Here is a 21744-nt window from a genome sequence, read left to right on the forward strand (position 1 = left end):
GAACAAGCCACGGTAAGCCAGTGCAAAACAATGCACGATAAGCCAGTGCAGAACAAGACACGATAAGCCAGTGCAGAACAAGACACGGTAAACCAGTGCAAAACAAGACACGGTAAACCAGTGCAAAACAAGACACGGCAAGCCAGTGCAAAAGAAGACACGATAAGCCAGTGCAGAACAAGCCACGGTAAACCAGTGCAGAACAAGCCACGGTAAGCCAGTGCAAAACAAGTCACGGTAAGCCAGTGCAAAACAAGTCACGGTAAGCCAGTGCAGAACAAGCCACGGTAAGCCAGTGCAAAACAAGCCACGATAAGCCAGTGCAAAACAAGCCACGGTAAGCCAGTGCAAAACAAGCCACGGTAAGCCAGTGCAAAACAAGCCACGGTAAGCCAGTGCAGAACAAGCCACGATAATCCAGTGCAGAACAAGACACGGTAATCCAGTGCAGAACAAGACACGGCAAGCCAGTGCAGAACAAGACACGGCAATCCAGTGCAGAACAAGACACGGCAAGCCAGTGCAGAACAAGACACGGTAAACCAGTGCAGAACAAGGCACGGTAAGCCAGTGGAGAACAAGCCACCGTAAGCCAGTGCAGAACAAGCCACGATAAGCCAGTGCAGAACAAGCCACGGTAAGCCAGTGCAGAACAAGCCACGGTAAGCCAGTGCAGAACAAGACACAGTAAGCCAGTGCAGAACAAGACACGGTAAGCCAGTGCAGAATTTCATTACCTTGCATTCTCTAGCCTCTTTAGGCCTTTTAATTGTGATGACAATGTTAGGACAGGTTGGATAGGATGTGTTACTTTTCTGCACAGTTCAGCACATTCATTCTGGGCTAATTTAATTCTTTTCCATTATTGAGGTAAGAAAATATGAATGGCGCTGTCTCTCACCTGGCTGTCTCTATAATGACAAGGAAGTATTCTCAAAAACAAGATAGTCTTTTTTATAAAATGGCAGGGGGTGGGTCCTGGACAACCTGAGTTCAGAGGTAGAAAAAATACTGCAGGGAAAATCTATGGATTTTTTTAGCCAGAGTTTTCCAAACAGAACTACATTGTGGCGTTGTTGAATCTTTTCACAGAACAGTGAGTTAAAAATATGGCTGAAAGCGTTATTCAGTTCAACAGATGACACTTTAGCATAACGGCATAAGCAACATCAGCACAAAACACTTCACATTGTACTAGCCCCAAGGTATTGTACTGTGAGTTCAAAATGCCTTTTAGATGTACTCTATCTATATCCCAAACTATTTATTGATAGAGATAGAAAAGGGTTAGAACCACTGTCAGGTATATTACTCTCTGTGACCCGCTAGGAAGAGTCACCCTCTCTATTTGTCCTTCTAACCTTTGCCACCTGGAACAGTCAATTATTGGAAATCCAAAATGTTATGATGAAGGGAAATTTTCCAATAGGGACACCTGTTCCATTGACAACTACAGTAAAGCTACTCTCCTCACCTTCAGGCGCACCCTGAAAACCCATTTCTTCAGGGAAGCCTACCCCACCCTCACCGACCAGCCATTCTCCTCCTCTCCTCCTACCTCTCCATCCCCCACAGCCACTTCCTCCTGTACCTCTACCCCCTCCCTCCTAGATTGTAAGCTCGAAAGAGCAGGGCCCTCGAACCCCTCGTGTAGTGTATTGTTACTGTATTGTCTCATGTACTGTCCCCCACTATAATGTACAGCGCTCAGCAAACCCTTTGGCACTATATAAACACTGTATTATAATAATAATAATAATAAAGCTGGCCATACACTAAAGGATTTTCAAATGAGCATTCGTACGAAAAAGTCTCAGTGAATCTGATAGTTTGACAAATGTCATTTAGAAAGTATCTCAAAATGTTATTTGCTTTTAACATTCGATTTTGGAACAAATTAACTTTACGGAATGAAAAATACATTCAGTGTTAGAAATGTGATAATTGTGAAATTTTCTCAATCCTGCTCCTTCAAAACTTCTTGTCGCTGCAGTCGAAAACGAATGTCGATTTGAGCCCACTAATGATTAGAAAATCAAACAAACATTCTTAAAACAAAAATTTAGAACCAGTAAACCATCTCTTTTTTATATATGTTTATTTATTGCCATCTCTGTCGGTTTGAGATTTTCAGAGTCAAAGGACAATTCTACTCAAAAGTAATTTCATTTTTGTCAAATTCTTAATATATGTTAGATTTTTATGTTCCCCAGAATCTCCACTGATAAGCAATTGTCCTCAGAATTTCCATCCAGATCCAAAAAGCAGATGAGTATTTCAAATTGATATCATGTAACCAGAATTGAAATTATTGTAGATTTGTCTTTCCCACAGACTGACAAACAACAGTTTTGGTAGTTTGTGAATCAAACATAAACTGGCAGGGTCTTTGATGAACTCCTCTGGAGTTGGGGTGTAGAATAAGGGTCAGGTAAGGATCGGGGCCAAGAGGTATAGGAAACTTTTTTTTTCACCTTTTTGTTTTTGGCACCAAAAGATCCACATCCAAATCAGGCACTAGGTGCTTGGAGCTTAAAACCAACATACCACCATTAGTGCATATTTGTGTACAGACTGTTCTTTAAAAATGATAAGACCATTATTCTTTGTGTTATTAATACTTCTATTAGTTGTTGGCCCAGTGACTTTAATCTCTTGGGATCATGCTGAGCCAATCTGCATGAACATGGTACATTGATGATGTCGTAGAATGTTTCTAAAAGATAAATAACATTAGTTCATAAGTGTAAAGGCATCCGTTCATTCTTGTTAGCCTGACTACAGAAATGTACAGGGTGATGATCTCTGCTTTCTGTAAGTTAGTACATATTACTGCTCATTGCCATGTTATTAGAAGAGTAGTAAACTCTTGTGAAAGATCAAAGGCATTTAAAGATTTTGTGGTAATCTGCAGTTGAGTTATTTTATCTGCTGGGTAACCCATCTTTAAATTACTGGAATTTTTCTAGTGGTTGGTTTACAGGATCTGGATTATAGTGTCTGTGCTGACCACTTCGCTTTCACTGTGAAACTAGAGACCAAGCGCAGACACAGGTGATATAATCCAGAGCCATCTCATAAAAGTAAAATAGGTATATCCAGTGAAGTTGACCATCAACATTAGTGAATAGTCAGACTTGTGTGCGTGATCCAGCTGTCTGACCATATCTTTGGCTTGACTTTTGCTCTATGCAGCAAATATCTGCTCTGAGTGTCCCTGTTTAGGTGATGGAGGAAGGAGGAAAGAGGCATGCACAGAGTATCCAAGCAGAAGATTATTTTAGTGAGGACAGTGATTGCTTGGTCTCGTAAAAGCAGTTATTTGCGATTTCCTCATAGATCTTAACTGATCACAGATTAGGATGTTGGCTAGATAAACTAAGAACTACAGGATTGTGAGACTGTTAGAAGCCGATTGGCTACCACGCACATCAGCTTGATCGACTAAGCTTTGCCAGAAAAAACTGGACGCTGATTGGTTTCTATGCAGATCTGCACCATATTTTGCACTCTTCACTGTTAGTAAACCCCAATGTGTCTATAAGCCAGGTGTGGCTCAGTCCTGACAACATTCTGAATAATATTTGATTTATTTACACAGAAAGTGGATGACCTCCTGCAGACACCAAATTACTTTAAAAAGGGGAATTTTCTGCTTGTAAAAATTAATTCAGTACTGAAAGGTTATTCATATATTGGGATTAAAGGTGATTAATGAACAGGTGGGTTCAGGTGACGGTTACCGATATCTGACATTTGATGTGCTCTGCATCCAGCCTGGAAAACGTTTTAGCTCTGCATAGCATACAGTTTTTTCCTGTAAAGGTATTGTCATAACTAGAAGGCCCTAAGGCGCTTGAATGTACAAGAACATCTGACAGATAAACTTTCAACGGTAGAGCTGCACGAGTGACCTCTCTAGTATTGGGCAAATTAATTCCTAGGTCCTTTTTAGCCATGATCTGTAGATAATCAGGTAATATATAGACTGCCCACAATGTTTATGGCTAGCAGATATCTGTTTGGAAAGCAGAAGACTGGTAAGGTCCATGTGGTCATGCAAAGATCACACCTGTACAAGCCCTACTACAGTCTGCAAGACGTTCAGCCACAGACGGAACTGACAGATTAGGATGGACAAACATGTTAAAGGTCGGGGTCACCAACACCTGAACTAGGGTCATACAGCTTGCCAGGGGGTTGTCTTGCTATGTTGCTCGGTCCCTGTTCACCCCAAATACATTGCCATGTGCATTTTCCCTACAAGGCAAAATGCCAGGACATTGGAAAGTCCATTGTTTTTATGAACACCTTTTTCCTAGCAACTCATCAAGGTGCTCTGGAAGCAATTTAGTGTTATCTGCAGTTTCCCAACCATCAAATTGAACTGTTTTAAAACTCATGGCAGCTCATGTTAATATATGCATTTTTAAAATCAGTAGACAGCCAGTAAACCATCATTTAGTGCAAATGAACAATATATTAGAAGGAAAATTGTAACAGGCAGCCCTGGATATTAGGTTGATTGCGTTAGCAACTGGACTGTTCACAGCTCTTGCAAGAAGTTACTTATTATTATTATACAGGATTTATATAGCGCCAACAGTTTGCTCAGCGCTTTACAATTAAATGGGAGACAATACAGCAACAATACAGTTCAATACAAGAGGGAAAGGTGGGCCGATCCTTGGAGCTTACAGTCTAAGAGGGAAGGGCTAGTGGTACAAAAGGTAAAACTTGTGGGGGATGGGCTGGTTGGAAGAATAGAAGATTCCATTATTAGCTGAGGGCAGGATAGGCTTCCCTGAAGAGATAGGTTTTCAGAGATCGCCTAAAAGTGAGCAGAGTAGGCGATAGTCTGATAAATTGAGTTAGAGAGTTCCAGAGGATGGGGGAAGCTCTGGAGAAGTCCTGGAGATGAGCATGGGAAGAGGAGTCAAGGGAGTTAGAGAGCAGGAGGTCGTGTGAGGAGCGGAGAGTACGGTTTGGTTGATATTTGGAGACAAGGTTTGTGATGTAATTTGGGGCAGAGTTATAAATGGCTTTATATGTTATTGTTAATGTTTTTAATTTTACCCATTGGGCAATGGGAAGCCAATGGAGGGATTGGCAGAGAGGGGTGGCAGATACAGAACGGTTAGTAAGGTGGATGAATCTGGCAGCAGCATTCATGATAGACTGAAGAGAGGATAGCCTGCGATGAGGTAGGCCAATGAGGAGGGAGTTACAATAGTCAAGGCAAGAGAGTTACTTTCTTTCCCACCTTCTCCCGGATGGAATTACAGACAAAAATAAAAATCTGACATAACTTTTAAAGCACAACTGAAATTTAAGTCGGCTAAACACTCTCCATGTGCATCAAATCAAGAGATGTGCAAAGTCTTAGTTTATTTTCTTTAGAAAGCAACCAGAGCCTGTCCCCAACATGCATGCTATAGTGAAGAACCCTTGCTCTCTGGAAGCAGTGGTCTTTCTTCAGAGGTATGAAACGCCTCTTGCTGAGTCAGCTCTCGAATCAGCAGGGAGTAGGAGTTTGCTGATTGCACAGCTCTTGCTGTGACAAACTTTGGGTGTATTTTATCTCGAAAGAGAGTCCACTGCTTTCATACAGAGAGCAAGGCTATAGGATGGCAGCAGACAGTGGCAGTGGACAGACTGTGAGTGGATACTTAGGTTGTGGCTGCTTTCGAAAGAAATAGATTAAGACTTTGAACAACTTTTGTTTGATGCACTTGAAATGTATTTAGCTGATTTGAATTGAAAATCCAACTGGGCTTTGACTTTTACACACTCTAAAACACACTAAAACACACAAAAAAATGTCCAGGCTATGGACATTGAAATATTTACATATTCTTAACAAGCAGTAAGAAAAGTTTGAAAAATGCACCTCCTTACAAACTTTGTGGTTCCCTGAACTCCCTTGCTCCCCCATCCCCGTCACCAATTCAACATAAAAGAACCCTCTTTGTTTTTGCTTACCTTTATCTGCAACATGTTGCTTGTTAGTCTTTTCTAAGAGTGGTGATTTGTGATCCAGTGCTCCAGTTTGTCCTCATCACTGACCGGTCCCCTTGTGGTGATGTCATTCTGCTATTGCAATCCTCTGGTCCCTAAAAAAACCCCACCATTGGATAGCCAATGGAAAGTCCTCACTGATTTCTGTAGTTGCCACCACAGTGGGGCAATTCATCCTCCAAATTCACAGCAAAAAGTACTTTCAAATTCATTTCACTAGCTTATTTTTCTCCTTCCTCCCAGTCGTGGATTGGCAACCTTTCAATCTTCTAATCTGTAATATAAACACAGAGCAGGAGCGCAGGAGGAAGGGAGTGCCAAAAGAGCACAGACCCAATTTCAACAACTGTGCTTCTTTCTTGTAAACCTAAGGATGAATTGCTCCACAATGACTGCAACTACAGAAGTCAGCGAGGACTTCTATGTAAGAAAAATAACATAAATACATGTATATGTAGCCCTTTGCCTTAAAAAAGGACTACTAGTAAATTTAGCTGTGCTAGGTTGTAGTTAGCCCGGCTGATTTGTAGTCTTTTGGTCATTTTGATTTTACTCCTGTCTGGCCTAGATGTAGTTCCTCCCTTTTGTCAGTAGGTGGCATTGTTACCTTTGACATTAATATGACAACCTATAGTAAAGCTGGATCATGAATATGCATACTTCTCTCAACCAATCAGCAGGATTTTCTTCTAGCCACTGATGCTTGCTGGGAGAGAGTATGTATATTTGGGGAGGTCACGTGATCTGGGTCCTCCCACCCAGACCTTGGTCTGGTGTGGATGTGTAAGGAACAGCTGTGTTGGGTAGGCCTGAAGCCTAAGTCCTAGCCATGTGCTTGAGGCTCTGCAAGGTAGAGCCTGTTTGTTGCCTAGAGGCATGAGAAAAGGGATGGAGTTCTGAGATCAAGTACACTTCCATGAGCGGGGGACTGTGGAGAGTCTGAGAAACCATCAAGACTGACTCATCCAAAGAACCCCTGCACAGTGCTGTGAGATTTTGGTTGCTATAGGAGACAGCTGTTGCTATAAAGGTACAGAACATTGGGTGCAGGCCTAAGGCCCTTGTTCTGTACTGCTGTCTACTCCTTTTTTTTTAGTTTTTGGAGTCTGCTGATCTGTTTGCCTACTTTCCTAGGGTGTCCTGTGCCCTAACCCTCTCTCCCTACATTTTGTCATTATAAGCAATAAACTGGCCTTTGTTCAGCCTAAGAGTGACTGGCACCCAGTTTTTCTTCAACTGTCCATGCCCACCATGCTTAGGATCCTGACCCCTGAGGTGGAATGTCAGCACTCCCTGATGCGGGGGGGGGGGGGGGGGCATTACATACATATTTGAATATCAATAGACTTGCCATGGTTTTACTTTAAAGTGTAACTGCACCTTTGGTGTAGTTACTCTTACATCACTGCCTCCGCCCCTAGTACTCCCATTCCTATACTTGCCTGTCCCTAATGCAGGGACATATTTCCTTCTAGATTGCCTGGCAATTTGTCAAACATCTTTCTGTCCATAGGAATGTATGGGATTGCAGAGGCCTGGCTGGGAAGACTTTTGACTAGCAGCCTGGTGATCTAAGGAGTGATCTCTTCTTGGACGATTGAGTATATAGTATGCCTGGGAGGAGGACAGGGGGTGCAGGATGCTCCAACATCAGTGCAGTTATACTTTAAACATTGTAGGAACTACAGTATATTAGTAACAATAGAGGCAATCTTGTTGTTATGGGCTATTGCACATTGCTCATTGCTCTTCTGACTTTTTTAATAAATAGAACCTTGATTATGTTGCTGATAAGAGTCCTCAGTTGAGGTCACCCATAACCTTTCTCTCTATTTGCCTTCCCCTTATGTAGGCAGTGGAGGAGGTGAATGCGCAGCTGCGAGAACTGTACCCAAGTAGCGAAGAACTCTTTGATATCGTGCTGATGACCAATAACCACGCCCAGGTTGGCGTACGGCTCATAAACAGCATCAATCATTATGGTAAGTCAAATAAATAACTGGCCAGCCTCAGATTTGCTACCACTGTGAAGGGAAGCGTCTGCTTCATCTACTTGACAGTCCTCTTTAATGTAGATATGTTTATTTGCCTATGTCAAGGCGTCGGTGACAACACACATTTTTATACTTTCAACAGACTTTCAAATCCCAGCACTGCAGACTTAACTTGTCACATTAGAACCATCACCAAACAAAATGGCTGCTGCTGCCTCCTCCTATAGGCCTCCCGTATCCAAGCTCTGCTGATACAGTTGTCTTAACAGAAGGATTATGTGCAGATTTCTCAGCCATGAGTAATGATGACATCTCCCCTCTTGCTGCTGGGATGTGTGAGAAGTTGAAAGAGAGAAACACAACAGGCAGCTGGGGTAGGGATGGATCAGTAAATTTGAGGTCAGCAGATAGAGCTCAGTGAGGAGTTAATCAGGAAGTGGTGGCTTGCCCCAGGGTGGTCTTACTGAAGACTTTCATCATGACACCTATGTCAGGCACTGAACAATAACAAACCCAAGTGTTTCTTTTTCAAGTTAAACACACAGTAAGCCTAGGCCTTTTTTCTCTGATGAGAACCGTGTTTGAGTCCTGCTGTTTCAAATCATTTGCTCAAACTGTAGCATATTTTCTTCAAATTGATACCTCACCTCTCTACAGTACAAATTACCGTGTATCAAAGACTCGCTCTCTGAAGGTTTTCTGGAATGCAGACATCAATTCTGTTATTTATATTTAAATGCAAGTATTTAATTTTGATTTATAGTACCAACATATGCCGCAGCAATTTACTGGAAGCACTGATATCACTTGACACAATACAGCTTGCAAAAATTTCTATTACCGTTTGAGTGAGATTAACCTGGGCAACAAGAAAACAAAGTGTTAATGCTATCCAGGAAACACTGCAACTATGCTGAAGTCAGGAATATTTTAGTTTTTTTGTGAATTTATATAAGCTTTTCTAGCCATATTTATCAGGCCTCTCACAGTGCTTAGAGGCTGGACCTAAACTGTCACTTGACCCTGTGCTGTGCAATCACCCTCCCATGCTCCAGTGCTTGTAAGGTAAACCTGTACTGGTTCAGTGAAAGGATGATCAGAATCAGAATATTTTATTAATCCCAAAGGGAAATTATCAAGATGCAGCCACATTCAATGAAAACTCAGGAACACAACAAGGAACAAAGACAAAATGACACAATAAAATTACCAATAACCGCCATAAAACTAAATTAAAACTATACTGTAATACATCCATACTATTAACATATAACATAGACTAAATAGCACAGATTGAAAAATAACAGAAAATCAAATCAACCAAAGTGCAAATTGTCCTCCATGTGGATGGATCATGTGGTGGAAGATGAGTGGTCTTAAGCTGGCCATACATGGATCAAAATTTCCTGCTGAACCAGCCGAGATTTGATCTATGTATGGGCAGGCTGATTGTACCGAAGTCAATCCAAGACTTGGGTACAACCAGCCTGTTGGATTTTATACATTTGATTACTCCTGGCTGCTATAGCCACTAGCAGTAATCACTGTGTTCTGCCAGCCAGGAAGGCTCCCTGCCAGCAGAACACAATAACCGTGTGAGAGGCATTCTGCTTTCAACACTAACTGTGTGGGGAATCAAGCAATTTTCTTTCCTGGAACCCATGGTGCAAGGAAGGAAAATCGGGTTATCTATGGGCTGCTTTAATTTTTGAAGACTCCGATAAGCAATTTCCGGATTGAACTAGTTGCACAACATGAGTGTCAGAATGAAAATTGAAGCTGCTTAGCAGGGCCTGTATCTCTGGTTAAAGTAACAGGTCCATTAGTAGGCTAAGTAACAGGTTCCGTTTATAGTAAGCACTCCCTATCATCTCAGTATACTGTAAGAGCCCCCTCAAACTCTACTGCCTGTAATCTTAGATATCGGAGAAGGCCAAATACTTACAGTAGATAGTGCTACTAATGCACCCTGTACACTCACGGGCAGTGTTCCAATCTAGCAATTAGCCCATCAAGCACAAAGTACTATGGGAGCCAATACATGTTGTATTGGCTGGAATTGTTGGGTATTTTTTTATTGGCTGGTTGAATGAGTGGTGGGGGTGCTCTGGAGTGCTATGTAGAGAATAATTACTCTTCATACTATACAGGCAACCTGTTACTTTTCTTACTGTTTGAATTGTGTGGAAAAACTGAAAGATTAGGTATATCCAAAATGTTAAGTTTTTGATAAAGTGCCAATAAGTTAGAACCCCTGTTGGGTTTTTATTGATGGGTGTCTCCTTACTGGGAAGTTTCCCGCTCACTACTTTCCTTGGTATTCATTGTCACTGAGACTTAAAGTGATGGGAAGTCCAAAATAATATTTGTCATGACAAATGGAGGTAAGGAAAAATCTTCCAGTGGGGGCAGCTAGGGAGCTTGTTCACACCACACGTGTCATAGCATGCTTTCTAATTTTGCACTAAGGTAATGAGTGACAATGTGCTGCTTATGTGTGTTGTAGAGTGTTGGCCTTTCATTCTCCATTGCACTCCAACACACATATAGGTTTGCTGCAATACGCATGTGCTATAGGACACCACAACATACAGATACAAATAGCCTGTCCATTTGGTGCTCTGTGTTTTTAAAAACTAGTGCAGCCATATATTTTCCATATGTTAAGTTGTGTCGACAGCCCATTCGAAATTAAATGGTTACCTAATAGATAATCATTGTCTTCAGATACACTTGAATGAAGGAAAGCATCACTAACACAATTAAAACATATGAATGCTGGAATTACAGACCTTGTGCTTTACAACAATGGTGCCAACCACTAGGCTACTGTACTGAAATATCATGATATGGAACCTTGAAGCCTAGTATTGTCTTGGAATGATAGTGGTTCAGATATGTGGAGCTCAGTATATGTGCACCAAGTTCACCAAACAATCCCGTATGTTTCAGGCCTGAACATTGAGCGATTCTGCATGACTGGAGGGAAAAGCCCCATTGGCTACCTGAAAGCTTACCTCACTAACCTGTACCTCTCGTCAGACTCTGAGAAAGTACAAGAGGCCATTGAGGCAGGTAAGGTTCACTCACTCTCCTGTTTGTCAACTTCACATTTTAAACAGGAAAGCCAAGTGCTGGTGTCTGGAAAAAGCAATGTGTGTCGGTGAATGTGTTCTTTCTCTTCGCAGCTCCGTGGCCTGAGCGTTCACTGTGAAGTCATGTTCTGTACAGTCTAAAATGGAGCTTCTTGTATGGGCTGCTGTCTGGCCACATGCTTTTCTTTTCTGGCTCCTTTCACAAGATGTTTATTCATTTCATCCACTACCTGTGCCTCATATTTCATCTCTGCATCTCATTTACATATGGCTAGTAGGAGCACCTGCTTCCTTCTACATCTGTGCAAATGGAAACTGTGTGCTGTGCATTTAAAGTGGAACTCTAACTACATGGTTAAAATGCACATACATTTTCTGTTTTATCTGTTAAAAACTTTGTAATTTTAGCCAGTAGCTCTTGTAGTGCACACATTTGCTAATTAGTAACGTTGCCTTGCTAAATCCTGGTTTATTATTACTACGTCTTGGGTCAGCTCTTGAGACAGCGGGGATGATGCCGAATCCTTGTCCAATGAGAAGGTTGGAGCTATGAAATGGACATGGGGAGCTATATTGCTGTTCTAGGAAGAAGAATTACATAAGCATGACTAAACCCAAGAACAAAACTAGATTATATTGCAGCCATGGTAGCTCAATTCATTTTCATTTGAGACTAATAATTTTATTTAACTGCTTTAATAAAGGCCTGGGTTCTTTCTTGGATACACAGAATATAACTGGATACTAACATTTATAGGTAAGGTTGATCCAGGGAATATCAGATTGCCTCTCGGGAGATCAGGAAGGAATTTGTTTCCCAGCAGGAGCAAATTGGATCATGCTTTGCTGGGTTTTTTTGTCTTCCTCTGGATCAACGGTGGGTATAGGATTATAACTTTTTTTTTTTGTGGTTGAACTGGATGGACTTTTGTCTTTTTTCAGCCAGACTAACTATGTAACTATGTAAACATGTACAGTCTCTCTTTCTGCCATGACACACCCAGGTAATTAGTGGGCTGTGGTATTGATAATAAAAATCTGATGGTCAGTTAATTAACTGATTTATCCACAACAAAACGCATTTACAAACCGATACACAGTACACTCCTTGAAACACATTATTCAAGTACTGCATCCTATTATCCATTAGATGTAATATTATTATTATTATTATACAGTATTTATAAAGCGGCAATAGTTCACTCAGCACTGTACAAATATTTATCCAATGGTATCCCATATGCAGGGTACGTAAATGCACGAGTAATAGAAGAAGACTTTTTATACTCAGTTATTGAAGATTGTAAGCTCCGAGGAGCAGGGCCCTCCTAAACCTCTTGTATTGAACTGTATTTTTCTGTATTATCTCCCTTTATATTGTAAAGCGCTGAGCAAACTGTCGGCGCTATATAAATCCTGTATAATATTAATAATAACAGAGCAAAGAATCAAGGAACTGGTGGTGGGACAAGTGAATAAAAAAGGTCTTCTTTCTTTAAAAAAATAAAAAATGGCAACAGCGTCTTGGATATTTTTTAGTTTCTATGATGAAAAGGTAGGAATTAAAATAAAGGACCCTAATGACTTCCAGTTAAACAGTTAATGTCTGTTCCTCTTCCTTGGCTGTGTATGTTTTTTCATATGTTTCATAAACTGTTCGCAATCCTCTCAGTATGAGAATGTGAGAGCCTGGCGGATCAGCTTGGAGTCTTTCCAGTGTCTGTCAATCACAGGTTTATATTGCGCAGCCTGTGTTACCGGTGTATATTGTTTTGTCCATAGTTTGTTGTGCCATGTCTGGCTTTGCTCTTGTAATACAAATGTCCTCCATAGACAGCACATCAGAGTGCTATTTGACTTCTACTAGTTAATGGAGAATTTTGGTCTGTATAAAAGTCAGTAGATGTATTTATTAAGGAATGACTGCAATTATTTTTTTCATTTCAGCAACTCAATGAACATTTATAAGCAGGTTTGTTGTGCTATTTGTAAACTTCCATTACTATTCACATTTGACGCAGTTCATCAATTTGCGCTGAACACAGATCCGGATAGATATTGTTATATTGAGTAGATTTCTGTTTTTTTTTAAATATTTAGTAATGGCCTTGAACCCCTGTGGTGTCAGATTAGGCTCCTTAGGCTGCGGTTTATTTTTTAGACTCTTAAATGTGCTGAAGTGTGAAAGTCAGTTCCTATCAGCTAGGCAAATTTCTAACCAGGTTGATTTGTGGACAGCAGGAGGTCTTGTTGCTGGTTAGAAACACATTGCATGCAGTGGGTAGTGTGAAGTCTTGGACCCACATTGTCAGAGATGGACACAGGAAAACATACCACCTAAGGTACTGGGCTACTGCTGCCTTGTATAAAGGGGAAACACTGGTCTCCAGTGCAATGCTTGTCTGTGGTTCCTCCTGAAGGTGACATGATAAGTTTCGTATATCTGCAAAGGCCCTTCACCTGTCTCCTCCTTAACAAAGTATGAAAAGTAAAGTTTTGCTAAACCCAGGACCCTGCATTCACTATATCCAGTCTTCCACAGTACACAGAGCAATTATGCAATTATCTTAGCAAATATAAACTGCTAAATACCTCTTCTCATCAGCAGTCTATAGCAGTCTTGTGACATCTATCAGTGTGCAGCTGAGAACTGGGTAATCTTGTAGGAGGAGCTTTCATTCTCCTCTGACTGTCCTATAAGGCTGCATAAACTCTGACCCTCTGTCTGGCCAATGCTGATTGGCCCTGTGTTGATCACACGCACCCCCCCCAAAAAAAAACCTCTCTAGCAATACACACCAAACAGAGCATGTGCAGACTTGCCACTGCTGCTCTGTACTGTGGCAGATGGATTGGGGACTGTGGAAGAAGGGGAGGCTCAGAGAACACAGGATCATACAGCCTTTTTACACAATGCAGAGGATTAACCCCTTAGGTTCCACAGTGAGTATAACAAGCATGCTTTAGTGCATATACAGACAGATTTTACTGTTGTGAATTTAGTAACACTTTACAAAATGGCCAGCCATCACATCCTTAACAACCTCAAATCCCTCTATCAGCAGAATGTAAATAAAAGAAGTGCCAGAGAAAAAAATGTGAAAGAAAACAGTGTGGAGATCTCCCCAATCTATACCAGGTCCTTCAGCTCTGGAATGGGTTTTGAGGAGAACCCTGCTCCAAAATTAAAAAAAAAAATAGGTGGGGTTCTCCCCCAAACCTATACCAGACCCTCAGGTCTGGTATGGATTTTAAGGGGAACCCTACACTAATTTTTTGGCAAAGACAAAATCAGACCCTTATTTGGGCACGCAGCCAGACAAGTGACCTGGGACATCAACATGGGAGGGGTGATTTGAGGGAGGGGGCCCCCATGTTTACCTTTCATTTGGCATGTGTCCCTTGCCGTGTTCTGCAGGCAGGTTTTTTTTTTTGTCATGTGAGTTGGCATTCATCGTGATTGACACTGGATCTGCTTCAGGTGACTTTTTTTTGTTTTGTTTTAATAAGGGCTTCCAGATTCCGATAAACGCCCTGCCTGCAGACCCCCACAACCAGTGCCCAGGGTTGTGGGGAAGAGGCCCTTGGCACCGACACGTTTTATGTCTACATTCTGCTGTCAGTGGGGAAATCCTTCAATATAAATCCAGCATGAGTCATGGTTGTTAACCTCTTCCCTACCACGCTATAGCTGAAAGATGGATGGACGTCCTCCCAGAACACGCCCCCTGCGAGCCCCCAGTGATCATTGTGCTATCACAGCATGAGGAAAGTACTGCCGATAACTGGCAATCATCAGAGAAGTGATCGGCACTGATCATCAGTGCCCTGATCATCAGTGCCCAGCTGTGTCACCCACCTGTGCCCAGCTGTGCCACCAACCTGTGCCCAGCAGTGCCACCCATCAGTGCCTATCAGTGCTGGCCATCAGTGCCGCCTATCAGTGCCTCCTATCAGTGCCCATCAGTGCCACTTCATCAGTGCCCATCAGTGCCACCTCATCAGTGCCCATCAGTGCTGCCAATCAGTACCCATCAGTGCTGCCTATCAGTGCAGCCTCATCAACGCATATCAGTGAAGGAGAAAAATTACCTGTTTGCAAAATTCTATAATAGAAACTTTTTTTTTTCAAATTTTTTGCTCTATTTTTTGTTTATAGTACAAAAAAATAAAACACCCAACAGTGTTTAAATACCACCAAAAGAAAAGCTCTATTTGTGTGAAAAAAAATGATAAAAATTTCATATGGGTACAGTGTTGTATGACCACGCAATTGTCATTCAAGGTACGATAGCGCTGAAAGTTGAAAATTGGCCTGGGCAGGAAGGGGGTATAAATGCCCGGTAGGCAAGTGGATGCGGCGGCCGCCTGCTCCTTAACAACCACAGCTATTCGCAATAAATTTGGATCCGTCTGAACTTTTCAAATCCAACAGTATAATGAATAAACGAAACAAATCCTGAAGGAACAAAACAAAACCTGAAAATGAAACAGACCAACACAATGAAAATGAATAAACAACATTTTTACCTAAGTAATGCATCTGAAATGAAGACAATGCAAAATTTTCCAACTTGCACGTGCCCAGTATGAAAACCGGACTGTTTAGTGCATCTCTGACAGTGAAAGGAGTGGCTCCCTCCAACAAGTTAATGAAAGCCTCCATGTGCAACAAGTGCTTGCAACATATGAATCATTATTGCCTTTTAGTTTTTTTTTTTAATGGTCCACCCCCTGCCAAGATATTCCAGTGGGCCACCCACTCAGGATCAGGATTGTTTGCCAGAAAGTGCCCAGTGTCAGGGTTGGAACTACAAGTTTGTGGATCTATATACAAAATGTTCTGCTGGGACCTGTTTTTGGGGTTGCCCAAACAACGACATGTGGGGGCTGATCACATAATACAATTAGGTATCAGCAATGTATTTGTTGCATTCTTCAGTCTGTAAACTTGTGCAGTGTATATTTGTTGTATATTTGTTGCAGGACACACCCAGGTATTTATTGCTGTGATAAATACACGGACACTCCTAGACGCTGACGTGAACGAACACACCTACTCGCTGACTTGTTCTTCAATACATTTACTATGTTTACAATTAGTGCCAGAGAATCACAATATACAGTAGCACAGACGTTTTGCCTTCTGGTACTTTAAAGGCATTTTCCACTTTGATAAAAAAGAAATACTGGGCAAGTGCATTACCATGGCTTACATAGTTGTCTTTCCTCCCCCACCTTGGACTTTTGCCATTGGTTGTAGACACAGTACCATGTGTTTACTGCTGCTTGGAGCAGATGAAGTCTGATATGAGACCAGACATTTAGACAAGCTAATTTACAGGGTACTAACAGTTATCCTTTAAATTATGTTAAATTAGTTATCCCGGCTGCAGGATTTCTCCAGGACTTCCCCCATCCTCTGGAACTCACTACCCCAATCCATCAGACTGTCACCTACCCTCCTCACCTTTAGGCGCACCCTGAAAACCCATCTCTTCAGGGAAGCCTACCCCACCCTCACCTAATAGCCGATCTCCTCCACTCCTCCTACCACTCCATCCCCCACAGCCACTTCCTCCTGTACCTCTACCCCCTCCCCCCTAGATTGTAAGCTCGAAAGAGCAGGGCGCTCAAACCCCTCATCTATTGTTTTGTTACTGTACTGTCTCATGTACTGTCCCCCACTCTAATGTACAGCGCTAAGCAAACCTTTTGGCGCTATATATATACTGTATAATAATAATAAGAAAGTAAAAACATAAACAGTAACTCCTGAGTAGGGATGTACCAATACTAATTTTTTTTCACAGCGAGTAGAAGTACAGGCGTACCTCGGTTTATGAATTTAATGCGTTCTGCGGGACGTTCCGTATTGTGAAAAATTCGTAAACCGAAACTCGGTCTCCCGAAGGAATTAATTGAAACCAGTTAATCCATTCAGAAAAAAGTAAAAAAAAAAGTCTTTTATCTGTTCAAGCTCTTTTTAAAGGGCACTTTAAAGGCCTAAATACTGAACAGGGACATGATTAATAAATAATTTGTAAATGCATTGAAAACCAATTAATCCGTTCTGTAGGTCAGAAAAAAGTAAAAAAAAAAGTTTTATCTGTTCAAAACTCTTTATAAAGTGCACTTTAAAGCCATAAATGTCAGGTCATGTATCTAGTACGTGATCCGGCACTTCCGGGTAGGGTACATGTGTACCCCAGTGCGCCGGCTGTGCTGAGATTACTCACAGCACAAGCCGATCAGTGGGTGCCAACCAATGATTGACTGCTGGCACCCACTGATCAGTGAAGAGGTAGACGGGACAGAGCTCTATCAATGTAAACAATACAGAGCTCTGTTCTGTCAGTAGGGACGTGCCGTTTTTTGTTTCCCTGCAAAGCAGGGAATAAAAACCAACACATCCCTTAGTGAAAACACCTTACAATGTACACATAAACACTGGTTAGACACACATTTAACCCTTTGATCGCCCTAGATGTTTAACCCCTTCCCAGCCAGTGTCATTAGTACAGTGACAGTGTACTGTATATTTTTAGCTCTGATCACTGTATTAGTGTCACTGATTCCCAAAAAGTGTCGGAAGGGTCAGTTAGTGTCAGATTGCCTGCCATTATATTGCAGTCCCACTATAAGTCTCTGATCGCTAGTATTAAAATAAATATGTAAATAAATGAAAAATTCCAGTATATCTACCATGTACATGTTGTAGACACTACAACGTTTGCGCAAACCAATCAATATACGCTTATGCAGATTTTTTTTTTTACCAAAAATATGTAGCAGAATACATATTAGCCTAAGTTTATGAAGAAATTTGATTTTTAAAAATTTTTCTTGTTTTTTTTTTATTTTGTAGCAGAAAGCAAAAAAATATTGGTTTATTTTTAATTTTCGTTTTTTTTTATTTTTTCATTTACAGCTCAAAAAAAGAAAAAACCCAGTGGTGAACAAATACCACCAAAAGAAAGCTCTATTTGTGTGGAAAAAAAAATTATATACATTTTTTTTGTGTACAGTGTTGTGTGACCATTCAATTGTCAGTTAAAGTAACACAGTGCCAAAGAGAAAATATGTCCTGGTGATTAGGTGGGGGGGGGGTAAATCTAGAGGTCAAGTAGTTGTAAAGTGGTTGTAAACGCTTACATATACCCAGTGAAATGAGTGGCCTCAGGTGATTAAACTAACCCTCCTACATAGGTTGTAGCTGTCTGTATGCAGTCTTCTCTTCTCTACATCTGTTCAACTTGCCAAATTTAGAAAGCTTGTCTGAGAGGTCTGAAAACTGGGGTAGAGAGCTGACATTACACTCGGCAGAGCTCAGCTCTGAGAGCTGATTGGAGGGAAGAGACACCCCTCACTCCACACAGCTCGCAGGAACAGAGCAGAGGCTGTCCATCTGCTGAGCTCCTTCCCCATCACTATTTTTCTCTTTGTGTCAGAAAAACTTGTCAGAAGTGATCCATGCGAATAGTAGAGGAACAAAGCAGCAGACAGAAATGACACTCAGTGCTCCTAATTGAGACAAGTACAGACTATAGAGGGTTATTCTTTGTACATAGTTCATGTCTGAGGTTTACAGCCACTTTAACCTTTTTGTATTTGGTTTGAGTTCAGTCCCTGCTGTACATCTTCTAAAGGACTTTTTCTGTTTTTGCAGGTATTGCAGCTGCCACCATGTTCACACCAAAGCAAGACATTACCCTGCATGAGAAGGAACTGCGGGTGGCTTTTGATGGAGATGCAGTGCTGTTCTCTGATGAGTCTGAGCAGATAGTAAAAGAAAAGGGTTTGGATTCATTTTTTGAACATGAGAAAGAACATGAGAACAAGCCATTGGCACAGGTAGGGAAATTTAAATATTGTGTACAGTGGAAATATGATTACATTTTGGGTAATTTAGATTTTCCCAGCTCAGAAATCAAATTTAATGGAGGTCTTTATGGCATAATTATTTGCTGAAGATTGTTTTTGTAGCAGGTTCTTTATGTGGGGTCTTTGATTCCTAACATTTTTATAGCTGTATATTACCATATACACAAATATATACACATATATTACCAATACACAAAGGATTTCCAGAGTACTATGGGTTACCCAAACAATCTGCACCACAGTAGTCATTTTCTTTCAGAGATATCTGTCTCGTTAAAACCCCAGATTAATGTGTTTGGTGGGTGTGGGAGAGAGACACTGCTTGATTTGTTCATGTGTTTGAATTTCAGCTAGAGCTGTTGAACTTTGTATACAGCCATTTTACATCAAAAGGGCAAAGGCGACACAGGAAAGAATGTACAAAGGAGCCTAAAATGTACAGTAGGTATAGAAAATAATCACATTTTGTTGCTTTGCAGCCTGAAATGAAGACAGACACAGTTTTTGTTTTATCCAGCTGTATTTACCCAGTGCAACATATAACATCCAAGTGAAAGATATAACACCAACATGTTAGAAATATATATATATATTTTTTTTTAATTCAGAAACAGAATCAGTGAGTTGGAAAAAGGATTGCCCTCTTCCTAAAAATGACTTGTAAACTCTATTAGGTGTAGCTAATCCTCTTCTCAATTACACACAAAGCCATTCCATTTACAACTGTGATAAGCTGTGGTCATTTTGATTAGCTCAGCATGAATAGAGCTTTCCTGGAACATTTTAGTCCCTGGTAGTGCAAATAAAGCAAACAATCCGCTATGGGTGGCAAGGCACTGTCAAACGATCTCCAGGATAAAGGAGAAGTACAAGTCAGGAGATGGATTATAAAAAAAGCCACTCCTCAAGAAAGATTTGAGGCCACATGGAAAAGGGTGTTATGGTCAGGTGAGACCAAACAAAATGTCTGGCAGAAATCCAAAATCGCTCAGCATGCAAATAACACCATTCCTACAGTAAAGCATGGAGGTTATAATATCCTTTTATGGGGGTGTTTCTCTGCAGCTGGGACTGGAGCACTTGTCTAGATAGAAGGAAAAATAGATGGGGCAAAATCCCGTCAAATTCTTGAGGAAAATCTGCTGTCCTCTGCCAGAAAGTTGTCAATGAGAAGGTTTACCTTCCAGCATGACAATGACCCAAAGCACACAGCAAAAATTACCACACAGTGGTTGAAGGAGAAAAATGTGAATGTTCTTGCAGAGCCCAGACGTAAACCCCACTGAAAATCTGTGGAATGACTTGAAGACTGCAGTCCACAAACGGTTACCATCAAATTTAACTGAACTTGAGCAGTTCTGCAGAGGGCAAATATTGCAAATATTGCAAAGTCTAGGTGTGCAAAGTTAGTAGAGACATATCCCACTAGACTAAAGGATGGAATTAAGGCAAAGGATGGTTCAACAAAAAACTGACAAAAGGGGGTGATCCTTTTTCCAGCTCAGTGATTCTCTTTTTGAATTGTTTATATTTTTTTCTGACATGTTGGCATTATATATTTCACTTGGATGTTATACTCTCATCGGCCACTTTATTAGATACACCTTGCTAGTACTGGGTTGGACCCCCTTCTGCCTTAATCCTTCATAGCATAAATTCAACAAGCTGTTGGAAACATTCCTCAGAGATTTTGGTCCATATTGACACAAGTTACTGTTGCCTTTCTATCATCTCAAACCAGTCTGCCCATTCTCCTCTGAACTCTGACACTACCAAGGTATTTTCATCCACACAACTGATGCTCACTGGATATTTTATCTTTTCCGGACCATTCTCTGTAAACCCTAGAGATAGTTGTACATGAAAATCTCAGTAGATCAGTAGCTTTTTAAATACTCAGACGAGCCCGTCTGGCACCAACAAGCATGCAATGTTCAAAGTCACTTAAATCCCCTTTCTTCTCTATGCTGATGCTCAGTTTGAACTTCAGCAAGTTGTCTTCACCACGTCTAGATGCCTAAATGCATTGTGTTGCTGCCATGTGATTGGCTGATTAGCAATTTGTGTTACCAAGCAATTGAACAGGTATACCTAATAAAGTGGCCAGTGAGAGTTAGAAATACAGCTAAATAAAACAAAACCGGTGTCTGTCTTCATTTCAGTCTGCAAAGCATCAAAATGGGATTATTTTAAAAGGAGAGTGATTGTTTTCTATAGCCACTGTATATGTTTGATAGAATAATATCATCAGTATGCTATATTTGTTTATTTATTGATGATGACAAATGTCCTTTTAAAGTAATACTTCAAGGAGCATCCATGGGACCAGGTAAGTATTTACGATCAGCTTTTGCAGGGACAGCTTTTAAAGCCATTTGATTTTAGTGAGTGAGTCACAGAAAGATTTTGCTCTTTTGTATATGCAAGCAAATGAGGCGGAATGCCAAGCTTTGTTGTGACAACAGCTTGCACTCAGTTCCTATAGTCATGTCTAATGTAACCAGTATATCACAGAAAGCTCTTAAGGTTTGTTATTTTAGGTTTTGAAAGCATGGCAGGAGAATTGTTATGTGATTTTATATGTGACTGTTTGCCAAGTTTGTGTCCAGTGCTAGACTGAGTTACATAATGCTGAACACTGTTAGCCAATATTATAGTTACATATACATGTTTAAATAATAGGGTCCTTCAAAGAGCATTTGCAGCAAATCCATTCAGTGAAAGATAATTGCTGATTGGTTGTGCTGTATTGT

At 40.9% G+C, this 21744-nt stretch overlaps 1 protein-coding gene across 1 annotated transcript in view; it reads left to right on the top strand.

Moving 5' to 3' along the window:
- LOC149451554 (cytosolic 5'-nucleotidase 1A-like) overlaps positions 1-21744 on the top strand; it is a 69338-nt gene that overhangs the window by 35649 nt on the left and 11945 nt on the right. The window contains exons 3-5 of the mRNA XM_089690551.1: positions 7871-8000; positions 10965-11087; positions 18777-18961. Of these exons, the coding sequence (XP_089546677.1) occupies positions 7871-8000; positions 10965-11087; positions 18777-18961 (438 nt within the window). The remainder of the gene's footprint in view (positions 1-7870; positions 8001-10964; positions 11088-18776; positions 18962-21744) is intronic.

This window comes from Staurois parvus, unplaced genomic scaffold (genome assembly GCF_062004578.1).
Source record: "Staurois parvus isolate SC_StPar_1 unplaced genomic scaffold, SC_StPar_1.0 ptg000531l, whole genome shotgun sequence".
NCBI classification, from domain to species: Eukaryota; Metazoa; Chordata; class Amphibia; order Anura; family Ranidae; genus Staurois; species Staurois parvus.